The sequence below is a fragment of the Silene latifolia genome, chromosome 8 (assembly GCF_048544455.1).
Source record: "Silene latifolia isolate original U9 population chromosome 8, ASM4854445v1, whole genome shotgun sequence".
NCBI classification, from domain to species: Eukaryota; Viridiplantae; Streptophyta; class Magnoliopsida; order Caryophyllales; family Caryophyllaceae; genus Silene; species Silene latifolia.
Genome location: NC_133533.1, coordinates 109,612,498 through 109,634,084, shown reverse-complemented (window position 1 = coordinate 109,634,084; position 21,587 = coordinate 109,612,498). Strand labels below are relative to the sequence as shown.

General features: G+C 34.5%; 2 protein-coding genes and 1 long non-coding RNA gene across 4 annotated transcripts in view; 1 reads left to right on the top strand and 2 right to left on the bottom strand.

Moving 5' to 3' along the window:
- The window catches only part of LOC141597281 (putative RNA-dependent RNA polymerase 5), a 198,107-nt gene that overhangs the window by 37,464 nt on the left and 139,056 nt on the right, over window positions 1-21,587 (bottom strand). The gene's annotated exons all lie outside the window — the stretch shown is intronic.
- Window positions 7,805-9,162, top strand: LOC141595855 (uncharacterized). The gene has a single exon (XM_074415806.1). The coding sequence runs from the start codon at window positions 8,087-8,089 to the stop codon at window positions 8,993-8,995; it is 909 nt and encodes a 302-aa protein (XP_074271907.1). The 5' UTR covers window positions 7,805-8,086; the 3' UTR covers window positions 8,996-9,162.
- On the bottom strand, window positions 15,427-17,729 carry LOC141595854 (uncharacterized). The gene is made up of 3 exons (XR_012522320.1): window positions 17,590-17,729; window positions 17,382-17,491; window positions 15,427-15,562 (listed from the first exon to the last, which is right to left on the bottom strand). It is a non-coding gene; the product is annotated as an uncharacterized LOC141595854 (long non-coding RNA).

Below are 21,587 nucleotides of genomic sequence, written 5' to 3'. Positions count from 1 at the left end.
CCAAACATGAACTCATTACCCCACTAATTAATTTCCCCAGTAATTATCGCCCAATAAAACTTACCCCCTTAATAATTCCATGGATTCCAGGCAAGCCCTAAATCATGTAGATAAAATTTAATCCAATAAATATATACAAACATTTTGTTTACAATATATCATAATTGTTTTTTATCACTTTTTATTATTTCTATTTTGATACCCAGGGGTATCCATCTCATACCCACCCGGCGCCGCCCCCTCCGTGGGTATGAGAAACTCATGCCTCATGGGGTTTGAGCCTTGAGGTATGGGCTAGGTAGCACGAATACCTCTCCTAATCAGTCATCCCGTGTCCGACACCGACACTCCTCTGACACACGCCGACACGTGTCGGAAATCTATAAAGTCGTGTCTAACTTTCTACATTTATTTTGGCACGTGTCCGACGCGTGTCCATGGTATTTGGGTTGTGTCCGACGCGTGTCCGTGACATTTGGACATCATTTGGGGAGAATGATGTTCTTTAAACGAGAAATGAGCTGTCGAAAGAGATTGATTAGAGATGCGTTTGGATGGTAAATGAAAATGAGTTATAATTAAGGGCAAGTTTTACCTTCATTTATTTAAATTAATATCAAGTACTTTTATTAAAATAAAATTGAATGTACAATTATAAAATATACAATATATTTTATTAAATTTAAATAACGTGTCTCGTATCCTAAATTTTATGGGATGCTGTGTCACGTGTCCGTTTTGGTGCTACCTAGGGTATGAGTATGAAATCTTCATTTCCATCAAACAAACACCATAATATGGGTTTGCCTCATTCCAATTTCCAACCGCATACCTCATACCTTAGTTGAACTAATCACTCTCTTATAAGTATGCTTTCTAAAGTTACTAATACAGGCAGGGCCGGTCCTAAACATTTTGAGACCCTGGGCAAAACTGTAAAATGAGGCACCCGATTTATTAAAAAAAATTTGTTCAAGTAATTCATGTGTCATTGTCCAATATTGAGAATATTTTTTTTCCTCCAATTTTAAAGATGAGGTTGATTTTTGAATAACTCTAAAAAATTTAGAAGAAAAAATGATTTTGGATTTGGAGAATTAAAGAGAATGTATCTTATAATTTAACCCTTTTATTGTCAAAAAAATGCAAAAGATCGATTTTTTTTCAAATTTTAGATATAGCTCCGTTAGATGAGTCCATTAAATGTATAATTCGTAGAAATTAAATCTTAATAGCATGGTAATATTTTATTTTAATTCAATGGCCCGCTAAAATATAAGTAAATGACTAAATGGATGAGTCGTGGGCCTATCATTATAGTGAATTCTTTAAAAAAAAAAAAAAAAAAAAAAAAAAAAAAAGATATAAGGAATTGAGCACAATACCTCGAAGTAATTGGTAAGATGTATAACCACTAGACTACATTACTTATTTTGTTATTTAAATGAAACAAATTTTATTTAACAAAGGACTCGAGTTAGAGACTATATAGCCAATTTCTAATTCCATCCTTATGAGCCCTTTCTAGACTTGGGCCCTTATCATTTGCCCATGTAACCACCCCTTAGGGCCGGCCCTGAATACAGGAGCACGTATGGATCGATAAATTTTCGTTTCTTGGAAAGTACAAAGTACCCTGTTTCACTTGACATTGGAAACCTTCTAATTGCCTCTTTGTTTTGTCAGCCCATTTTTAAGTTTAATGGGGATGGTCTAGTGGTAACAAGCCCATTAAAAGTTTTATTTTGATAATAAGCCCAATAAAAGTTAAGGTTATTTAATAAGGATAAGGGTTTTTTTGTCAAAAACTACCTTTTATTTAGGTGTATTTATAAAAATACTATCTTATATTATTTTTTTTGTTTTCAACTACCTTTGTTTTATTTATTTTTGGTCAATAACTACCTACGCTAAGAATCTAGACATATTTGGTTTATTTTCCGGCTTTAACATATCTGACCTGACTCTTTTATGATTTAATCTTACTAAGGCCCGATTTTAGGAAGTCATAAAGTACTTACGCTAAACTTTTGTAGATGTTTGTAGTTATTATTGAAATGTGAAATTCATTAATTTTGCTTATCTGAAGTTAAATTTTGGTTTGGACGCACTTGATCATTGTTGTTTGATGTTAAGAAAGTAATGTGAGATAGGTTAATGACACTAAATCGACCTAATCTCGCCATATTTTCAGCGTAGGTAGTTTTTGACCAAAAAATGAGAAAACAAAGGTAGTCTAAAACAAGAAAAATAATATAAGGTAGTTTTTTTACAAATACCCCTAAATATTAGGTAGTTTTTAACAAAAAAACCCTAAGGATAATAATTTGAACTATAAGTTGTATTCTTATATTGATCTCAACTTCAATTAATCTCAAAATAAACCAAACTATTGTCCCCTTTTGTCTCCTAAAGGTGCCAAAACAATTGAAGAGCAAGGACAACAATTCAAGGGATGCCAACAGACATCCAAAGGGTTGCCATCAGCCGTGTATATGGCTTTCAAGGCTGCTTTATTTTTTTGTCATGTGTTTTGCTTTAAGTGTAAAATGTCAACTTGTACTTTTGTCTATTTGTGCTTTCATTGTAGCCTTTAGATCTTACTTTTAGATGGAGGGACAAGATGTAAAGTGAGACTCCGTATATTGAGCTCACATATCCTTGTAAAAATCAGATTTTGAGAAATGAGAATATAAGATTTTGAAAACCCTAAGTCCCTTGCTTAGTGTTTGGGCATTTTTTCTTGCTTAGTGCGAAAAATCCCGCATTACTTAGTGTTTGAAGAGAAATTAATTTATTCGTAGTGATCTTGAACGAAATTCCGAGTCTTGAGCTTGCTTCGTGATCTCGCTCAAGTCATATCCTTATCTTTTCCATTTCATGTTCCACAAATAAAACCTCACAAAAACAACTCAAAACCGAAACAATACAAACACATGAAAACAGCTTGCTTCAATCGTACTTAAACAGTCCGCATGATTGTTTCGTTTTGTCATTTTGGTCTTGTATTGTGTCGATTGTTAGTTGGGTTTGTTGTTGGTTGTGGCTCCGCCTCCATTTTTCATTTGCTCATGCTATTGCGAGAGCTAGGCAGATTGGAGTCGAGCTAAACAGTTTCCAGGACTGTTCTATCCCTAGCCCGGTTTTAAGCTTCCTTATATCTTGTTGTTGTGTCATTTGTAATGGTCTCGAGTAAGGTTGTAATTGTTGTTGTTGTTTTTGTTGTCCATTTGTTAATGTTTCGGGCTGTTTTCGGACCACCTAGAAGGGGCCTCGTCGTTTTAGTCCAAGAAATCCGTGCCCATGCACGGTGGAGCCCGGAACGCACCAGGCACGACGGGCCTGGCATAGTCCGGCCCGAAGAATGGCCCGTTGAAGTAGTTGTTGAAGTTTATAGTTGTTGTGTGTTGAGTGTTGAACGGTTGAGACTTGAGCACTCATAGACGTCATAGTACTATTGTAGCTGTTAATGGTTGTGTACTTAAGAGTGTTTTTTTTTCTAATAATTTTCAAACTCTATAAATACCACCTTAATTCAATTCTTTTCTTCACAATTTATTCCATTTCTTATTCTCATGTACTTATTTTAATTCTTACAAATTACAATCTTACAATATAAATTATAAATATATAAAATCTTATATAAAATATTAAAGCACATGGGCCGGCCCACGGACAATGCACAAAAAGCCCATGGGCCAGGCACGATCCGAGCACGAAAATAGTTGTCCCTTGAGCGGCGGCGTGGGTTTGGAACAGTGGGTCTGGCACGGCATAGCCCGAGAAGCCCAATATGCGTGCCTGGGTCGGGCCAATTTTAGGGAAGACACGACGGGGCGGTCCCCGCAAGCCGGGCCAACACGGCCCATTGCTTACTCTACTCGCAAGTGAAAGCAAACCACCACCATCATTTTTAATTTCTTCATCTTCGAAAATTCTGCCAACCAGCCCAAATCACCACCACCATCACTTCATCATCCTCGTCACATACGAAACCAATCATCGTCCACCCAATATACTATCAAAAACATCCGACCAAACCATTTTCAGAAACCAAACCTAACCAAACCACCACCATTAAAACTTACTCCCTTCGTCTCAGTCAGTAATTTACATTTGCTTTATTTCCCCCTCAAAAAATAAAGTAAATGTAAATTATTCACTGGGACAGAGAGAGTACCTTTCTTCATCAAAATATTGAATTGGGCAAAATCAATACTTCGTGGCATAACATCATCGAGATGCAATGCGCAATGCTCGATTTTGATTCTTGTTAACCAGGAGTGAACCCAGGTGTGCGCACAAAACCTCACGTGCGACCGTGTGCACCCTTGGTTGGTGTAATTTTTTTTTTTTTTTTGTAAAAAATCAAGCATAATAAGTACGTATCCAATTCCTATGCTATTATGATAACTATTGGTAAAGCGGCTTAGCGAATAGAACTACTCTGCTTGTATAAGAGGTCACGAGTTCGACTTCTCCTAAACATGTTTGCTTTTTCTTACCTTTTTTTTTTTAATATCTAACTTCCATAATACGCATCTAGTATCTTCCCTCTTTTTTTTTCTTCCCAATTTTGTAATTAGGTTATTAATTTGAAATTCTCTTTGAATTAGGTTGTTAATTCGAAATTCTCTTTAAATTATGTTGTTAATTAGAAATTCTCTTTGATGAATTATTTATAGGATGTTTTGTAGTTTTATTTTGAATGATTATATTGTCTTTTGAATTTGTGTAGTGAATTTTGATTACCTGCTTCTTACTAGTTGCTAATTCAATTCACATCCCTAATTGTTGATTCATACAACCGTAATTTAAATATTTCAATTAAAATTCTAAAATACTAGTTTTAAACCCGTGCAAAATTGCACGGGTATGTATTTGGGCCGGTATTAATGTTTTTGGATGTATTTTTTTTTTTTTTGTATTTCTATTGTACTTATCTAGTTGGTCTAAATCAGCGATCTACATAATTAATGTTTAAACTTGTTACAAATACGTGTTCACATGCAATGGTTTAAGAGGAAATAAAAAAGGATATTTTTTTTAAAAAAATATATCGTACTATCTAGTTTTTAAAAATTATGCATGTAATTTATTCGCATTATATGTAATTCAATCCCGTAATTAAATGTAATTCCTTCTCGTAATTATTTAATTTTATTATTATTTAATTTTTTTTTTTTTAAATTATGTAATTCATTTATTTGTAATTAGTTTCATTTATTCTGATTTGTAATTCATTCCGCTTATATGCCATTAATTTCATTTATTCGGAATGTATAAAATTATTTCATAGTATTTGTTCTAAGACGGAATTTGTCGCATGTTTGTATAGCCGGAATTTTGAAGAAATAAATACATTGCACACTAACGGGTCCCGCCATAACATGTATTTCCAAAAAAAAAAAATTGAATTAATGACGTGGCACGCCCTGGATTGAGTATTGTCTTCTGAATTAATAAAGATAAGATTAATTTGAGACTTTTTTTTGGTATGATTTATATGATTGTCTTGAATATAGTGTTGCAGTATTTTGTTTTTATTGTTCTTTAGCATTTGCATTATTTGTCATTTCTATTAACTTGTTACTTAGTTTAATTAATTAGATAATCAAAAATCAATTATTGTTCGACTTAGCTAAACATTAGAATATAAACAATTGGTAGTCACTTTGCTCTTTGTGTTCGACCCTCATCTTCTAGTGCAACGATTCTGGTTCACTTGCAAGGTAATTAAACTACATTATTCATTTTATGGGATGAATGTCGTGTTATATATCCGTTCTATATTCGTATTCGTTTCGGTGCTACCTAATACTAAGAATACAGAAGATGGTCTCGAACAAAAGTAAAAAATTAAATAATTATAATATGTCTCTATCCATGTCATGTCTATGACATGGCCTTCTTCATTAATTTCTAAAAGAAAAAGATGGTTAGTACGTAGTCTACGCAGTACGTACACCTTTTTCTACTTGCAAGCTTTTAATTTCCTTTTGTACAATTATATGTCCTCTTTAGAAGTTACTCTCTGTAATTTGTAATTCCTCTTTGCTCCACCACTGCAAAATGCATATAATATACAATAATATAAGGGTACCCATAATATAATTATGCTTTCACAAATTTTCATTAATAAAGACGGATATTTTTCGTTACTTTAAGAAGACAGGTTAAATGTCGTCATTTTAACAAAAAAATATGACCATTTATCAGGACAAAATGTGTTAGGAAACCTAGGAACAACCGTCATAACGTAGCCGTTACTTCTATAATAAATCACAATATTCTAAACCCTAGACGGTAGTCCTTGTAACTCATAACCTAACCCTAATTCCTTTAACAACATGTTATAGCTTAGAAAATTGGTCTGGTTACATTTCATCTTAAATGAATCACATTTATCCCGTCTTCAGCTTGTGACGAAATGCGACCCATTTTTCACCAACAGTTATTATTATTCCTTTCATTCGGCTTTTACCTTAAAACGAAATAGAAATGCAAACAGTTCCAATATTACATTGCACTTCCCATTCCTTTTCACCGCCAACATCCAAGTTTCCCTCTCACTTTCAAACTACTATATAAGTCGAGTGTGTTTAAAGCGTGTTGCTTTGGCTTTATGCAAAATTTGTCACTATTAATTTAAGGAAAATAAACGTTTGTATTCACTGTAACCAGAAAAATTGATTATATATATAGTCGTAATAATCGTTACAGTGAGTCTCCCTTGTGACGGTCACAAGCTCTCTCTAACTTTGCTTTCTCACTTGCTCTCTTGTATTATGTGAGAAGTCATAAACTTGTGACGAAAAGTGTCACAAATGAGAATTTGGGTAATCGTTATTGGTTCATTGTAAAGAGACATCGTAATTTTTTCAAGAGAGTTACTCCGTAAGAAGGGTTTATTTGTTTCTGACGAGTTTTGAATTAAGGTTGTGATACGTGAGTACCACCTCTTATGATTTTATAAATTAAGCTATCTCATATTGCGAGTGCTTGTGTCTTGCTATTTTGGAAAATGAATATTTTTACTTGATTTGGCTTTTGTATATAAATAATACAAATAGGTTGCACCAATATTGAACTTTAACTTAAAAACTCAAAGGGATATAAAAATGTGATATTTGAGATAAAAGACCATGGTTTTTCATAAAGATACAAGAACATTTAAAAAAAAAGGTAAAAATAGATTAGTCTACTTTTTTTAGGCTCCTTTTGGACTTTTGGTCATATAATAACTTTGTAAATATTATTATATTTATTTAGGTAAATACTTGTATTACTTGAGATATTTCAGTAAATCTCTATTAAGACAGGTTTAACGGATTTATTCGTCTTAAAATTAAAATGGGTCAAATATACACCTTGTTGCTTACATAGGACAAACGATTTGTTATTCCCTACGCATTATTCTTTTGTCTCATATATACATGTCTTAAGCTTAAGACGGATATTATCGTCTTAAATAAGAATTTATAAATTAATAATAATTAGTTTATCACAGATATTTTAGTCTAGTGATTCAGACTGAATCATTGAATATTATTATCTTAATTAGTTCGAATTCTCCATATTTATTGTAATATATTAATAACCTTAGAAAAAAAAAATTGACAATAGTATAAAATGCATGTATGCCCATCATGGATTTTACTATTTTCTTATCAAAAAGAAAAAAATGGACTTATTTATTACTTACACATTTCCACACTATTTGCATTAAATGGCACTAAATCACATAGAATGGGGTCACATTACTAGCTACATGCCCTCCACATATACAGTGTTTCCTAACTTCCTATTTCTTCACAAACAATGTACTCAAATCAATTTTGTTTACACCTAAATAGTAATTTTAATTATACATAAAAGCATACCTCTCGTAATAATTAATTTTACAACTAAGATCCTGCATTAAAAGAGTAAAAAGTATTAAAAAGTCATAAACTTTATACTTAGATACTCCCCTCATGTGCCTTTGTCCACACTCTTTTCTCCTATATAAACCCCCTTATATTCCCTCCTTAAAACTTAATTTCTCCTTAAGATTATATTTCCTCACTAATTCCCATTAACTACAATGACTTCATCATCATATGAACCCGATACACCAACTTCCTCGAGCTCAGCCTCAGATGAGACTGAGCTCGAGTTATTAGTAATACAGGGTAATAATAATAATAATAATAATAAGTCGAAGAATAAAAAAGTTCAAAAGGATACAAAACACCCGGTGTACCGCGGTGTGAGGAAGCGGGCGTGGGGGAAATGGGTATCGGAGATCCGAGAACCTAGGAAAAAATCTCGGATCTGGCTCGGGACTTTTGCTACTCCCGAGATGGCGGCACGTGCTCATGACGTTGCCGCCCTTTCAATTAAAGGCTCCTCCGCTGCTGTACTCAACTTTCCTGATCTTGCACCGTCTCTACCACGTCCGGTTTCTAATTCCCCACGTGATGTCCAAATCGCGGCAGCAAAAGCTGCCGCGATGGACTTTCCAACAACAACAATGACTACTACTACTACTAATAATAAAAATAATAATAATACGGCAATAACAACTAATAGTTGTTATAACAACAATGACGTGATACCGTCTTCACGGTCCATTCCATCTCCTTCGCAGTCTTCATCAACAATAACGACGACAACGACAGCGACGATGGCATTATCATCATCAGCATCATCAGCAGCATTAGCATTGGCAGAATCAACAGCGGCGATATCAGACGAGGAGGAAGAACATTTACTAGGGGAAATAGTCGAGTTACCGAGTTTAGAAGACGAGTCGATAGTATATGACTCGGGCGAGTTCATGAAAGGGCCATGGTTGACGTACGAGTACGAGTCGGACCCAATATTGTCGTCATGGTTAAATGGTAATAATAATGTTTTAGAAGGGTATTTTGGGGAACAAAATTTAAGTCATATGACGACAACTTCTACTATTTCTTCCTGTTTTGACGCCTTATTATGGCATCCTCATTAATTACCAAAGCATCATTTTCATGTTATTTTGCAATGAAGTTTGGAAAGACTTGGAAAGAACCAAATATCATATCATTTTTTTGTAGTCTATTTTTTTTCCTTTTTAATTTTGTACTAGTCGTGTCGGTTTTAGTCCAGTTTCTTCGAAAAGAGGTAAGATTTCGTACATTTAAACTTCTTTTCTGATATGACATTGATATATGATGAGACGGTCATTTAAGACGGTCATCTATTATTAATAATAATAATTTGAGTGTTTAGTTAATGACCGTCTCACACTGTAATATAATATAAGACAGCTTTATGTTATAATTATGATTTAAAATATTTCATGTAGTTGTATAATTTTTTTTTTTCATGTGCCTCTTGCTTTCTTCTCATTTTAACTAGTCATTACACGTCCATTGTAAAAAAAAAATGTTTAAATAGCATCACATTTTCCCATGTATCAATGTATGTATACGTTAAAAATAGTTAAAGATTGCTAATTTAGGTCTAGAATAGTGTGAAAATACTATGCTTTGACTTTCATTATTAGTTTACTACATACCTTAAAATAATGATTGGTATCTTTTGGAATATGAGAAGGGTTGACATGATCATTGATTTTCCTGATATTTTTACCATATTTTCCTGATCATTATTAGTAAAAATTAACTGAATATGAAAAAGGGTTTTAAGAGCAAGGCCACTGAGTTTGTGATCCTTGTCTAGTATTAAGCACAAAAAATAATATACAAAGTATTTTATACTTATAACTTTATATGCGAGTTATATGCTTGTTTGTAAAAAATAAAATAATTGTATACTCGCAATATATTTTTCATGAAGTTAAAAATGATTTCATATTCTCTAATTTTGTATTTTCTTTTGTAAAATGTAACAAGCGCCAGATACCTTTATAAAGGTGTAAGTGATAATACAACATTTCTACTCATAAAATCAATTTTGATTTTACTGTCGAACTGTATTACTAAGTGATTATTTCTTTTGTTATTTATGTAAATTACAACGAGTACTGTGATTATTTGATTTAATTACCATTTGGCAAAATAAAATCGGTAAACAACTAAACAATAATCCTTGTACTCTTTTTTTATTATATTATCTTATTATAGTAATTTTCGAATACAAACGAATATCAGTCAATGCACCACGCTACCACATTCAATCGTTCCTTATTATAGAGTACCATCAAAATAAATTTATCTATGACATTTGACTGACTTACCAATTATTTTTGTTGTGCAATAGGTAAATAATGTAAGTAAAAATGTACTTACTTAACTAATTAAATGCAAAGGACAATATTGTAGGACAAGAAAAAAATAAAAAATGAAGAAGTAGGGTGTGTATCCTTTAGAGATTCTTAATCGATGTCATATCGTAGCCTAAGAAAAATGGGACATTATGGGATGGAATACAGCTGAAGGGTACAGATTCGCAATCAATATGACAACAATCACGCAAATTAAATAGTGGCACATGTTGCTGTTACACACTACTCGTCTTGTAATAACTAATAACCACACGAAATTTTGCATTATTTGATTCGTTTGTTTAAGGGAAAAAAATGGCCCATCTATTTACTTACTTGTGTGTAATATGTAGGCTTTAAATACAAGGGGTACCAACTAACCTTGATCGGCCTAATCAATTTTGTAACGGGTCTTATGAATTTGCAAATAGTGAAGTGATGGAACATCGGAACATCGTTACCCCCCTAGTATAATGAAAGGAAAATGTAGGTAGTGATTAAAACGGAGTAATTATGTACAATAAGTCGTAGGTTTGAATCTCTTTTTTGTTTGTAGCGTACTGTTTTTTGCGGTTCTTTAAACTTAGTATCAAGATGAACAATGATTTGTGTTTAGATAAGCCAATAGTCTCCTCATTTGTTTACTCGTTTCGTAGATCCCCTTCAATAAAGAAGATTTAACCTTTCGAAGAAGGGTCGCCAAACGAACGGGCCAACACAATCTAACCCGCCTTGCGGGCCGCCATTCTCAGTTTGACCAACCCAGCTTGCTAAAAAAATGAAAAAGAAAGGTAACATTGGTCGGTTCAGGCCTGAACACACCCGGGATACAGAAAAATGACCTAAATGATCAAAAATTGAGAGAAATATCCTACGTTAACAACGAGAACATGCGAGTGATTTCTTTCAATAAATTGGTTTTAGGTCAAATAATATCGAAATCCTTGAGCTCGTTTATTTTGGGGAATAAACCTAGACTACCTGGTCATGAGTAGGGTTATGGCTAGTTCAAGGCCAAACATGAACTCCCCTATCCCTACCCTTGCCACGAGCTGGTTCAAGACCTCGACTGATTGGCCCAGTCAATTGCTGGTTGACCTGCCCTGACCTTAAACCGATACTTCCTCTGTTCCATTGAATTGTTTACGTTTGCTTTTTGGGTACTATTCATAAGTGAGAAGAATCTTCAATACAACATCTAATGTATAACTTAAAATATAGTCATGTGAGATCTTGTTTAAATTGTCTTACCGAGTACATTATAAATATAATTTTTTTATAATTTTTAATAATATGTAACTAAAGATACGAACAAAAGAAAACAAGCATTGTCATACGTGCATAAAACAAACGTAAACTATCATATAGAACGGAGGAAGTATAATATAAACTAAAACCAATTGACATAATGAAGTCACTCGCATGTCCCCGCGGTTGATGTAGGATATCTCTCTCAAATTTTGATCATATAAGTCATTTTTCTTGGGGTAGAAGAATAGGAGAAGAAAAAGAAAGATGCAAGAAGATAATGGTCCAAAAAACACAATATTCATGCGCATCCCACATTTTGACATTTATTAGTAAAATGGAAACAAGTGAGGATTTATTCTGTGTCCTACTTCATACACATCTTGATATATCACTTGGTGTAAATAAAAAATACACAATAAATATGGTATTATATTGATGTGTCAAAATGTGTATTGAGTGAGATACGGAGCGAGACACTAAATGAGACAAAGGATCGTCTGGATGACAAGAGGATCCTAATTCCTAATAGGCTACGTACATACACTAGTAGCTGTATATGCTGATCAGTAACAACTAACAAGAACAATGTACCAGGCCATCTCTATCAGTATGGAAGCATATAGAATATTCAGTGCACAATTATTCATACATTCTATTAACTATAACGTACCAAATGATCAAGAAAGCTAATTAGTGATTAGCTATCTTGATTATGAAACGTCTATGATTTGCACCTATTTTCGTGTATATAATTAGCTACCTACACTACCACAATTAATTTGATTTGTTTTGTACAATTATATTGATTTGACGATGGATATCATATCATGTTTTGTTTTTTGTAACAAATAGTACTACAGTAGTCATTCGGAATTCGAGTTAAAACACGTCTTTAAATTCAATATTAGATCACACATTCTTATTTAAGACGAATATATCAGTTTTAAACAAGAAACGAGTCAAATACATGTCATTTAACAGTGTTAAAACTCATGAGGAAAAACTTTGCCGCCCTAATGGTCATACCCGGCTTGAATCTGGACTACATCGGACGGTTTACACAAAAAAAAATGCAACAGAATTTGTCCTTAGAAGTTAGAACCCTTTTAAAGATTACGTATACCTCAATCCTAAGCAAAACCTATTGTAGATAGATATGTTAAAAACTTTCATTTGGGACTTTATGTATGCAAAATTAATAGGGAAGTCATATTTTTCACATATTCCCATCATAATTTTACTATAAAATATTATGTACTCAAAATCATGAGATCTTGAAACTTTGTTATGTATTTATAAGGTGAGAAGGCATGTATATAGAGTCGATTCTTGTACTACGGAGTATATGTTTGGGCTAATGCCTAATGATCCGACTTAAATCTAAAATACTCCCTCCGTCCTAGTCATTTGTTGTCCTTTGGTTTTGGCACAAAGACCAAAGAAAAGGGAGGGAGTCAATTACTAAATGACAAGTGGAATAAATTGAGTGTGAGGAGTCGTTTGGTTGATCAAGGAATTTCAACTTCCTAGGAACTTGCAATTCATAGGAATTAAGTTCCATCATCTAATTCGGGTGAATTTGGCAAAGTTGTTTGGTTGCCCATATAGGAATTAAATTCCACAAGAATTTCCAATGACCAAGGGGGGAGTAGGTAAGCCACTTCCCACATCATGTAGGCATTGGAAGTAAGTTCCAATTCCTACATTCTGCCCAAAAAATGGCAATCAAACAACCTTGTTTTTTTAAAATCATGGGATTTTCTAATGCCTGTGTTTTTCAAGTGGTAACCAAACGACCCCTGAATGATCAAATTACTCATCAAATTCATTCTTAAAATAGAAAAGACAACAAATGACTGAGACACCCAAAATGGAAAAGGACAACAAATGACCGGGACAGAGGGAGTAGTTATTTGCATTCTCCATTTTGATTATTGCAAATTCTCATTTAAGACGAGTATATCCGTCTTAGACTTAAAATGGGTGAAATATGCTCATTTGGGAGGACATACTTTAATACATTGAGAAAACATAAAATTTGTCTTATATACGTATGTGAAATGATAATTGTCCCCTTTCTATTATTAAGACGGGTATTTTGTCTTAAGAAAATATACCCTCATATTGCATTCTCAATTTTTGTAAAGACTGTTCTTACTGACACTAACATTCAAGTCAGGCATATCAACCCTGAATTCCTCTACTATTAATTGAGTAATTGACCCTACACAATTTCATGTACAAAAATAAGTGTATACAGATATTTCTGTGTCAATTATACTCCAATTAAATAAATAAAAAAATGGAAAAAATGAAAGATCTTGAAACAACAATGAAAAATCTTCAGGTATTTCACATGGAGGCATCAAGTGTATTTAATGATGATACGTTGTTTCTTGCTTGCTTGTTTGGTCGGTTAAGCGACCACGGGATTCTCGTTAATTGCTCATCATAAGTAACTTTTACGCCGTAGTTAAGTTAGATACACATTTACTCCGTATTAATACTCTTAGGGGTGTTCGATTGGAGGTATTCCGAAAAGAGTAAGAGAATTATTATATTTTTTTTAATTTGTTGTTTTTTTAGAAGTATCATCCTTACCCGTTACAAATTCAAAAAAAGATTACCTCGAGAATTCATTTATGTTAGAGGAACATTTTAAGCAAAATCTTAAGGTGATAGATAATTGATGATCAACTAATATATTTATATTTTATTACGTACCCTCACTCAAATGTCCATCGAGCTTGAACCGTGGTTAGTGCAGAGACTTCCCCATACCTTGTGTGAAATTCCACTTTTTGAAATATTGAAAGCTGTCAGGATTTGAATCTATGACTTTTTGGCCACCTGACTCTGATGCCACATAGGATTTTTCATTTCATTACCCTACTACCTATAACCTACCTCACCATCACTACAAGTTCTTACATCCACCTTCAACACCAACCACCTTCATCACAACCAGAAGCACTACTAACATCATGCAGCAGCAACGCTGATGACGCTAACTTCTAACACGCTGGACGCCTAATCCGGCAGCCTAGACTAAAAGTCATGCCCTTATTGATGAAATCACGATCCCTAATCCCATTAGATTTGGTGTTTTAGGGAGTGAGGAAACTCCTTTCCCTTTCCCTAATCCCATTAGATTCGTTGTACTTGGTTGTTTGTAAAATCGTTCTAGTACGCGTTATTGGTTTATACACAAATGTTACTTACTTCATTTTTTATTAATTTTTTCATTAGTTTTCCCACATTAATTAAGAAAATTGAGAGCATTTTACACCTTTATAGCCTCACCTACCTACATATTTTTAAGAGTAATACGATAAAAATGTGATGGAAAATGTGCTAAAAAGGAAAGAAATCCGAAAACCTGACACGCACTCGAGCCGACACCCGAAGTGTGGACCCAAGCTTGACACTAACACGAGCCAATATATACATGAATGTTTATTTTTGTACATGAACCACTATCTTTAAAAAACTGGAAAGTAACAAACTCGAAAAGGACCAAAACTTTAAATGACTCAACCCAACTCGATCTAGCTCCAAATTCTTGTATACTCGAAAATGACCCGACTTGAACTACACCGGCGAAAAAGGACCAAAACTTTAAATAACCCAACCCAACCCGGTTATGCATTGTCTTTTGTCACACTTTAATTTTAACAACGGTTTTTGCCATAACTGTGACACCCTTATCTAGCCTTAATTAATTACGTAAATTCTACAGAAAAACTGATAGGATATGTTTGTAATTGGTTCAACTAGCCAAAAACCTGTAATTTCAAAAAATTTTCTAAACCAATCACAACATTTCCAACATTCCCAAGAGGCGGGTGCCAAAACCTGCAATGCTAACGAACTACTTTACATGCCATAGCTAAATAAGAAAATAGAATGATACAAACCAAAAATAGAAAAGGGAGACATATGTCCCTTCAAATTATATACAAAACCAAAAGGTAAAAGGTTTACTAATAGAATAGCCAAAACTAGGTCCAAGGTTCCTTGCTCACTAGCTCGTCTGTGACCCCAACAAGCATCAACAACCTGTCAATCGCATTTTATACAAACACGAAAGCCACAATTCAGTGGGGAGTAACTTCGAGTCCTCCCAGCCACGAATCGTCAAAATTAATGTAACATGTAGTAAAACATGTAAACAATATGATAAACAATGTAATTATCATGTAAATCTAACCTATGACCCCTAAACTGACCAAACTAAACTATCATGTGAATCATATAATTCAAATAGTAATCCAAACTTTATCAATCAGAACCGCTTACATCTCACCTATTACGAGTTCATAAAATCACCATACAAGAAAGGGCAATATATCAAAGACAGGCATAAGTTCTTAGCACGGTCAATAGTCACTCAGTAACTCGAGTCTATACCACGAGGTAGGGAAGGTAATCGAACCGGTATCTTGGCTCGGCGGTTAATATTAATAAAACATGGCCAAGAGACAACACAACCCTAGCCTAAAATCTCTTGAGACCTAGACATGCGGATACACACCACCGCACCCAAGCCCCACAATTTTTCTAAAACAAAGTGAGTACCCTAAGGAGTCCACCAAAGGGTTGGCTAGTACTTAAGTTGACCACTTACTATCAAAATAAAATGGCGAGGTCATGCCCCAACTTGGATATAAATCCACTAGTCGGGAACACAAAGGCTATCAAGCAGTGAACATATACTCGTCAAAGACTATAAAGACCTATCTATGATGAAGGCCGAAATACTCACCTAGGACCTAGTCCCAGCTAGTCCCAGCTTGAATACTTTAGCCCACACCACACAAGACTCACCACACAAGTCAAGTAAGACACCCACTTAACCAAAAGAGGGCAAAGAGTCCTACTTACCAACATAAATTCTAACATTCTATCATGTGAAAGGCTATATAAATGTCTATTCAAAGATACAAATCCAACAAGTATCCTCAATAAGTATTAAATACCAATTTTCAATTCTAACAATATTAACCATATTAAAGGCTTCAGGGAATCTAGGGCCGTTTCTACAATATAAGAAGCTACTTAAATTCAACTAATTACACATGTGAAATAGAGATATAATAAATGGCCTAAAGCAAGAAAAAGGCCGATTATCTAATTCATTCAACCGAATTTTTACCCGCAACCCTGACCTGCGACAGTGCGGGTTAAATTGCGGTGACCAATCACTCAATTAATCGACATCGCATCAGTCAAAGGGACTAAGGCTCAGTTTTCGGCACAATCAACAAAACATGGCAATTATTGCTATAAAATTTACCTTGAGCCTAATCATTACAATTTCATCTTATAAACTATCCTAACATGTGATAATTATCAATATAAGCTTAATTTTACCAACCTCATTATCTTTACTACTAACATTATTCATTTTAAGCCTTTTTATTACCATTTCATTTTATAACCTATACTAACATATGCTAACTACCAATATAAGAATAATTTCGACTACTAGTATGATTCAATTTATAAGTGTACTCATATGTGACTTATACAACTTTAACATTAATTAACCCGAAATGACCAATATTGTACGAAAAATCGCGAAACAAGCAACGGACCGACCCGGGCCAGCCATGGGCCAGCCGTGGGCCTGCCGGGCCCGCTGCCGCCACCATTACTCCTCTTTTTTTTTTCCATTTTTATTCATTATAAGACCGTCTGAACATTAATTAATCGTTCCCATACTAATATCCTAACTTAAACTAACCAAAAGACATGAATTAACCATGCATGCATCAAATTTAAACATGTGAAAATTTCTACTCAATTAAAAATCACCCAAACATACAAAAATCAAAGCATGTGACGATCTTTCGTCGAGTAACTCGAAATATGTTACCTTAAGCTAGAAAATGAGCAATTAGCACCTTAAAAACCCAACCCTAATATGCAACTAGCCGCTATCTTCGATAATATACGAGTCCCCAAACTCGTCCTCCAATTCTTCACCTAAATAAACAATTAAAACACAATAATAAGTACTTAAAACCGAAATTACCGAAAATTCATCTTAAAACAACTTCAAGAAAACTGAAATTAAATTATACCAAGTTGTAGATCTCGACGAGGGGATTCCGGAAATATAAATTATGCGAAAAACCGATAAGAAACGCAAAAGTTATGGTGAAAATGAGCTTTGATTTGATAAAAATGGTGTTTTCTTATTTTAGAACATTGAAGATGTTGATGGAAGCAAAGGAAATCAGAAAAAAGAAAAGAAAGGGGGAGGGGAGCCGGGTAAGGGAGAGGAAAGGAGGGAGAGCGGGTTTGAGTCGGGATTTTTCGAGTCGGTTTTGACTCGTTTCGATAATAATTAAAACCGTAAGTCAAATGCAAATTCCGACAAGACCAAAGTTTTTAAACACGAGATTACAAGAAAATTGAATACTCATACGACCCATTTCCAAATTCGTTTACCCAACGTTCAAAAGAATTGTCATTTTCCCCCCGATACGCCCTTATTTCGAAATAAAAAGTTTTACACGGTTTAAACTATTTTTAAACATCTCGAAACTATCAAAATAAATACTTTTCTTCAAAATATAATAAAATTATATTTCTTTGAATTATTTTTACTTTAAATACTTAAATATCAAATTTTATTTGATTAATAAATTATTTTCGAAATATATTAACGGTCCGAAATTACGGGGCGTTACAATAACCATTGTCTTTGTCATACTTTTAACATCGGTTTTTGCCATAACCGTTGTGTTTTGTCATACTTTTAATAACAACGGTTTTTATCATAGACGTTCTCTTTTAATTATTACTACGGTTTTTGTATAACCGTTGTCTTATTTTAACAACGGTCCCGTGTTTTTGAGTAACCGTGGTAAACATTTAACAACGGTCGTTTATACAACGATTCTGTGTCTAATCCTACAACGGTTTCTACATTATTGAGAAAGAGATTATTATCATTTAAGATCCTAGTAAAAGACATATTTAGTACTACATTTGCATTGCTCACTTGAGGTTGTTCAATTGTTATCAACTCAAAATAAATCTCCATTGATCCCTCCTTTGAATGACATATACTAACCCACATTGGTTGTTGTTCCGGGTGTAATTACGGAGCAGTGTTGTTACCACGTGAGCTTGTTGAATGATGTCGTAGCTTGACTCTTCCTTTCGGCCTCTCCTGAAACAATGAACAAACTGAGGGCTCGGCTTGGTACCGAACGTACTCACTCCGACGCTCAAGTCAGTAAACTTAAAGGGATTAAGTTGTGTGTTACTTGGCAAAGTATATTGTAGAGAGATAAGGGAGTTTATACCAGATTATGAGATGTTTAGGTTATATTCTCGGATCCTTTTCTCAATGAGAGAAGTGGAGTATTTATAGACTTTCACCTTTTGTCACGTAGTGGCCAAGTGGCCAAGTGGCAGAGCAGGTGGAAAAGACTGTTCTACCCTCGGCCGAGGGACCCATGGCAGGCCGGCTGGCCTGGTTGACTCCATGCCGAGGGGTCTTGGATATGAGTACGCGGATATGTCTCCCGGCTGGCTGGTTGCCTAGCCGAGACCCAAGAGACAGGCCGACAGGCTGCGTCGGTTAGGCTGTCTAATATGTGGACTTTCTGTCTTTTGGCTTTGACCTTGCTCAATATGTTGACTCGGTCAGCGGGTGCAGAATATGCCCCATCAGTTGTAAAGAACGATCATTGTTAAGAGAAACAACCTTAAAACATCCAATAGTAGGATACTTCATTTTCAACACTAATTTATACTTAATACTATCACTACTACAAATCCAGGCAACTACAACGGCCTTTAACAACGCTTATTCACGAAAATCATCAAAACACGTTGTAGAATTGATGCCGCGAATTTTACCAAACTTAATTACAACGGTTCTGTGTTGTTAACCGTTGTTATTGGTTTTAACAACGGGTCATACTTGAAAAACCGTTGTTAATATAAAAACTAATAACAACGGTTGAATCTGTAATACATTTTAACCGTTGTTAATAATTTGGCGCAAAATTAGTGAAAAGTAATCACAACGGTTATATTAGAACCCGTTTTTAATACTTTTTAACAACGGTTGTAGACTCAATAACCGTTGTTATTAATGTTATGAAAATCTTAAAAACAATGATTGTTTTATTTCGCTATACGCTACAAAACACAAACACAAGCTAATCTTTGCTACTATATCGTCCTCCATTCCTCCTCGATCGTCTCTCTGTCTTCATCTCCGTCTTTGTTGTCACCGTCTTCTCTCCTCATCGTGTTTATCAATCAGGTATATATATGTTTCTTAGCAACGCTTATAGATATAGGATTTTTTGGGTTATTATCTAATTTGTTGATAATTTAGCTTAATTGCTTTCCTGAATTTCGTTTATTTGTTTGCCTATTATTGTATTTTCTGAATTAGTTGCCTATTATTACGAATGTAGAATAATGACTCGAACTTGGATGATTGATGCAAATATGAGTGACCGCACCTACAAGGATGGTTTAGCTGAATTTTATGAATTCGTTTCGAACAATTTGAAAGGTTCTTCTAGTATTGCATGTCCTTGTGAAAGATGTGGTAATATTAGCTATATTGCTTTTCCGGACGTTAAAATACACCTAGAAAAGTGGAGATTTAGTCGATCCTATACACGTTGGATTTTTCTTGGGTAATCATTAGAGGAAGAGAATAACTCTGAAGAAGATGATGTTGAGGTACACGAAAGGCTAAGCGATGATCCCGAGTTTGCCGAGTTTTTGAGTTGGAAGAGTTGGAAGTAGAGAAGTTGAATGTTGGGTCTATAGATAATGAAGAGAATGATGATGAGTCGATTGCTTTTGAAGATGTAGGTGATGACACTAGTAATTGGGATGACCTTAACAACATGTATGAGAAGTTGTGTGAGTCTGAAGCACCTCTGTATCCTGGTTGTAAGTTCACAAAAATGTCGGTTGTGGTGAAGTTGTATAATATCAAGGGGGCAAATGGGGTGAGTGACACGTGTTTCACTAGTTTTTTACCCTTGATAAAGGAGTTGCTTCCTGATGGTAATGTTCTACCTATTAAGACATATGAGGCGAAAAAACTAATAAGAGGAGTGGGTATGAAATATGAGAAAATACATGCATGTCCAAATGATTGCATATTGTATCGGAAATTATATCAAAACTTAACCAATTGCCCTAAATGTTTGGAGTGGCGTTATAAGGATAAGGAAGGGATCCCGGCTAAGGTGTTGTGGTATTTTCCATTAATACCAAGAGTCATAAGGATTTATGCGAATCCCGATGATTCAAAAATGTTAACTTGGCATGAAACAAGAAAAATAAATGATGGAAGGATAAGACACCCGGCAGATGGTATGAAATGGAAATCGTTCGACGCTAAGTATCCCGAGTTCGGCAATGAACCTAGAAACTTACGTCTAGCGCTGTCCACTGATAGAATGAACCCACACGGAAACATGAGTAGCCAACATAGTACTTGGCCAGTAGTGTTGGCTATTTATAACTTACCTCCATATGTGTGCATGAAAAGAAAGTATTTGATACTGTCGTTGTTAATTTCCGGCCCTAAACAACCTGGAAATGATATAGATGTATATTTGGAACCTCTTCTAGATGATTTGCGATTGTTGTGGGATAGTGGGATAGAAGTATTTGATGCATATAAGAACGAAACTTTCAATTTGAGAGCGATGTTATTGTGTACAATATCTGATTATCCGGCTTATGGCGACCTTTCTGGGCACACAGTTCATGGGAAAGAGGCTTGTCCATTGTGTGGGGAGGATATCGAGTCTGAATACTTGAAGTCTTCTCGTAAGAATGTGTATATGGGAAATAGGAGGTTCTTGTATCATGAACATTGTTATCGCAAGATGCAGAAAGCATTCAATGGAAGACAAGAACTTCGTCAACCTCCTAGAATTTTGAGTGGGCATGAAGTTTATCAGAAAGTAAAGCATATTGAGATAGATTATGGGAAGAAGAGCGGCTCTAAATTGTTTACTCGTGAGTATAAGAAGAGATCCATATTTTTTGATAAACTTCCATATTGGCCTGACCTGGAGGTCAG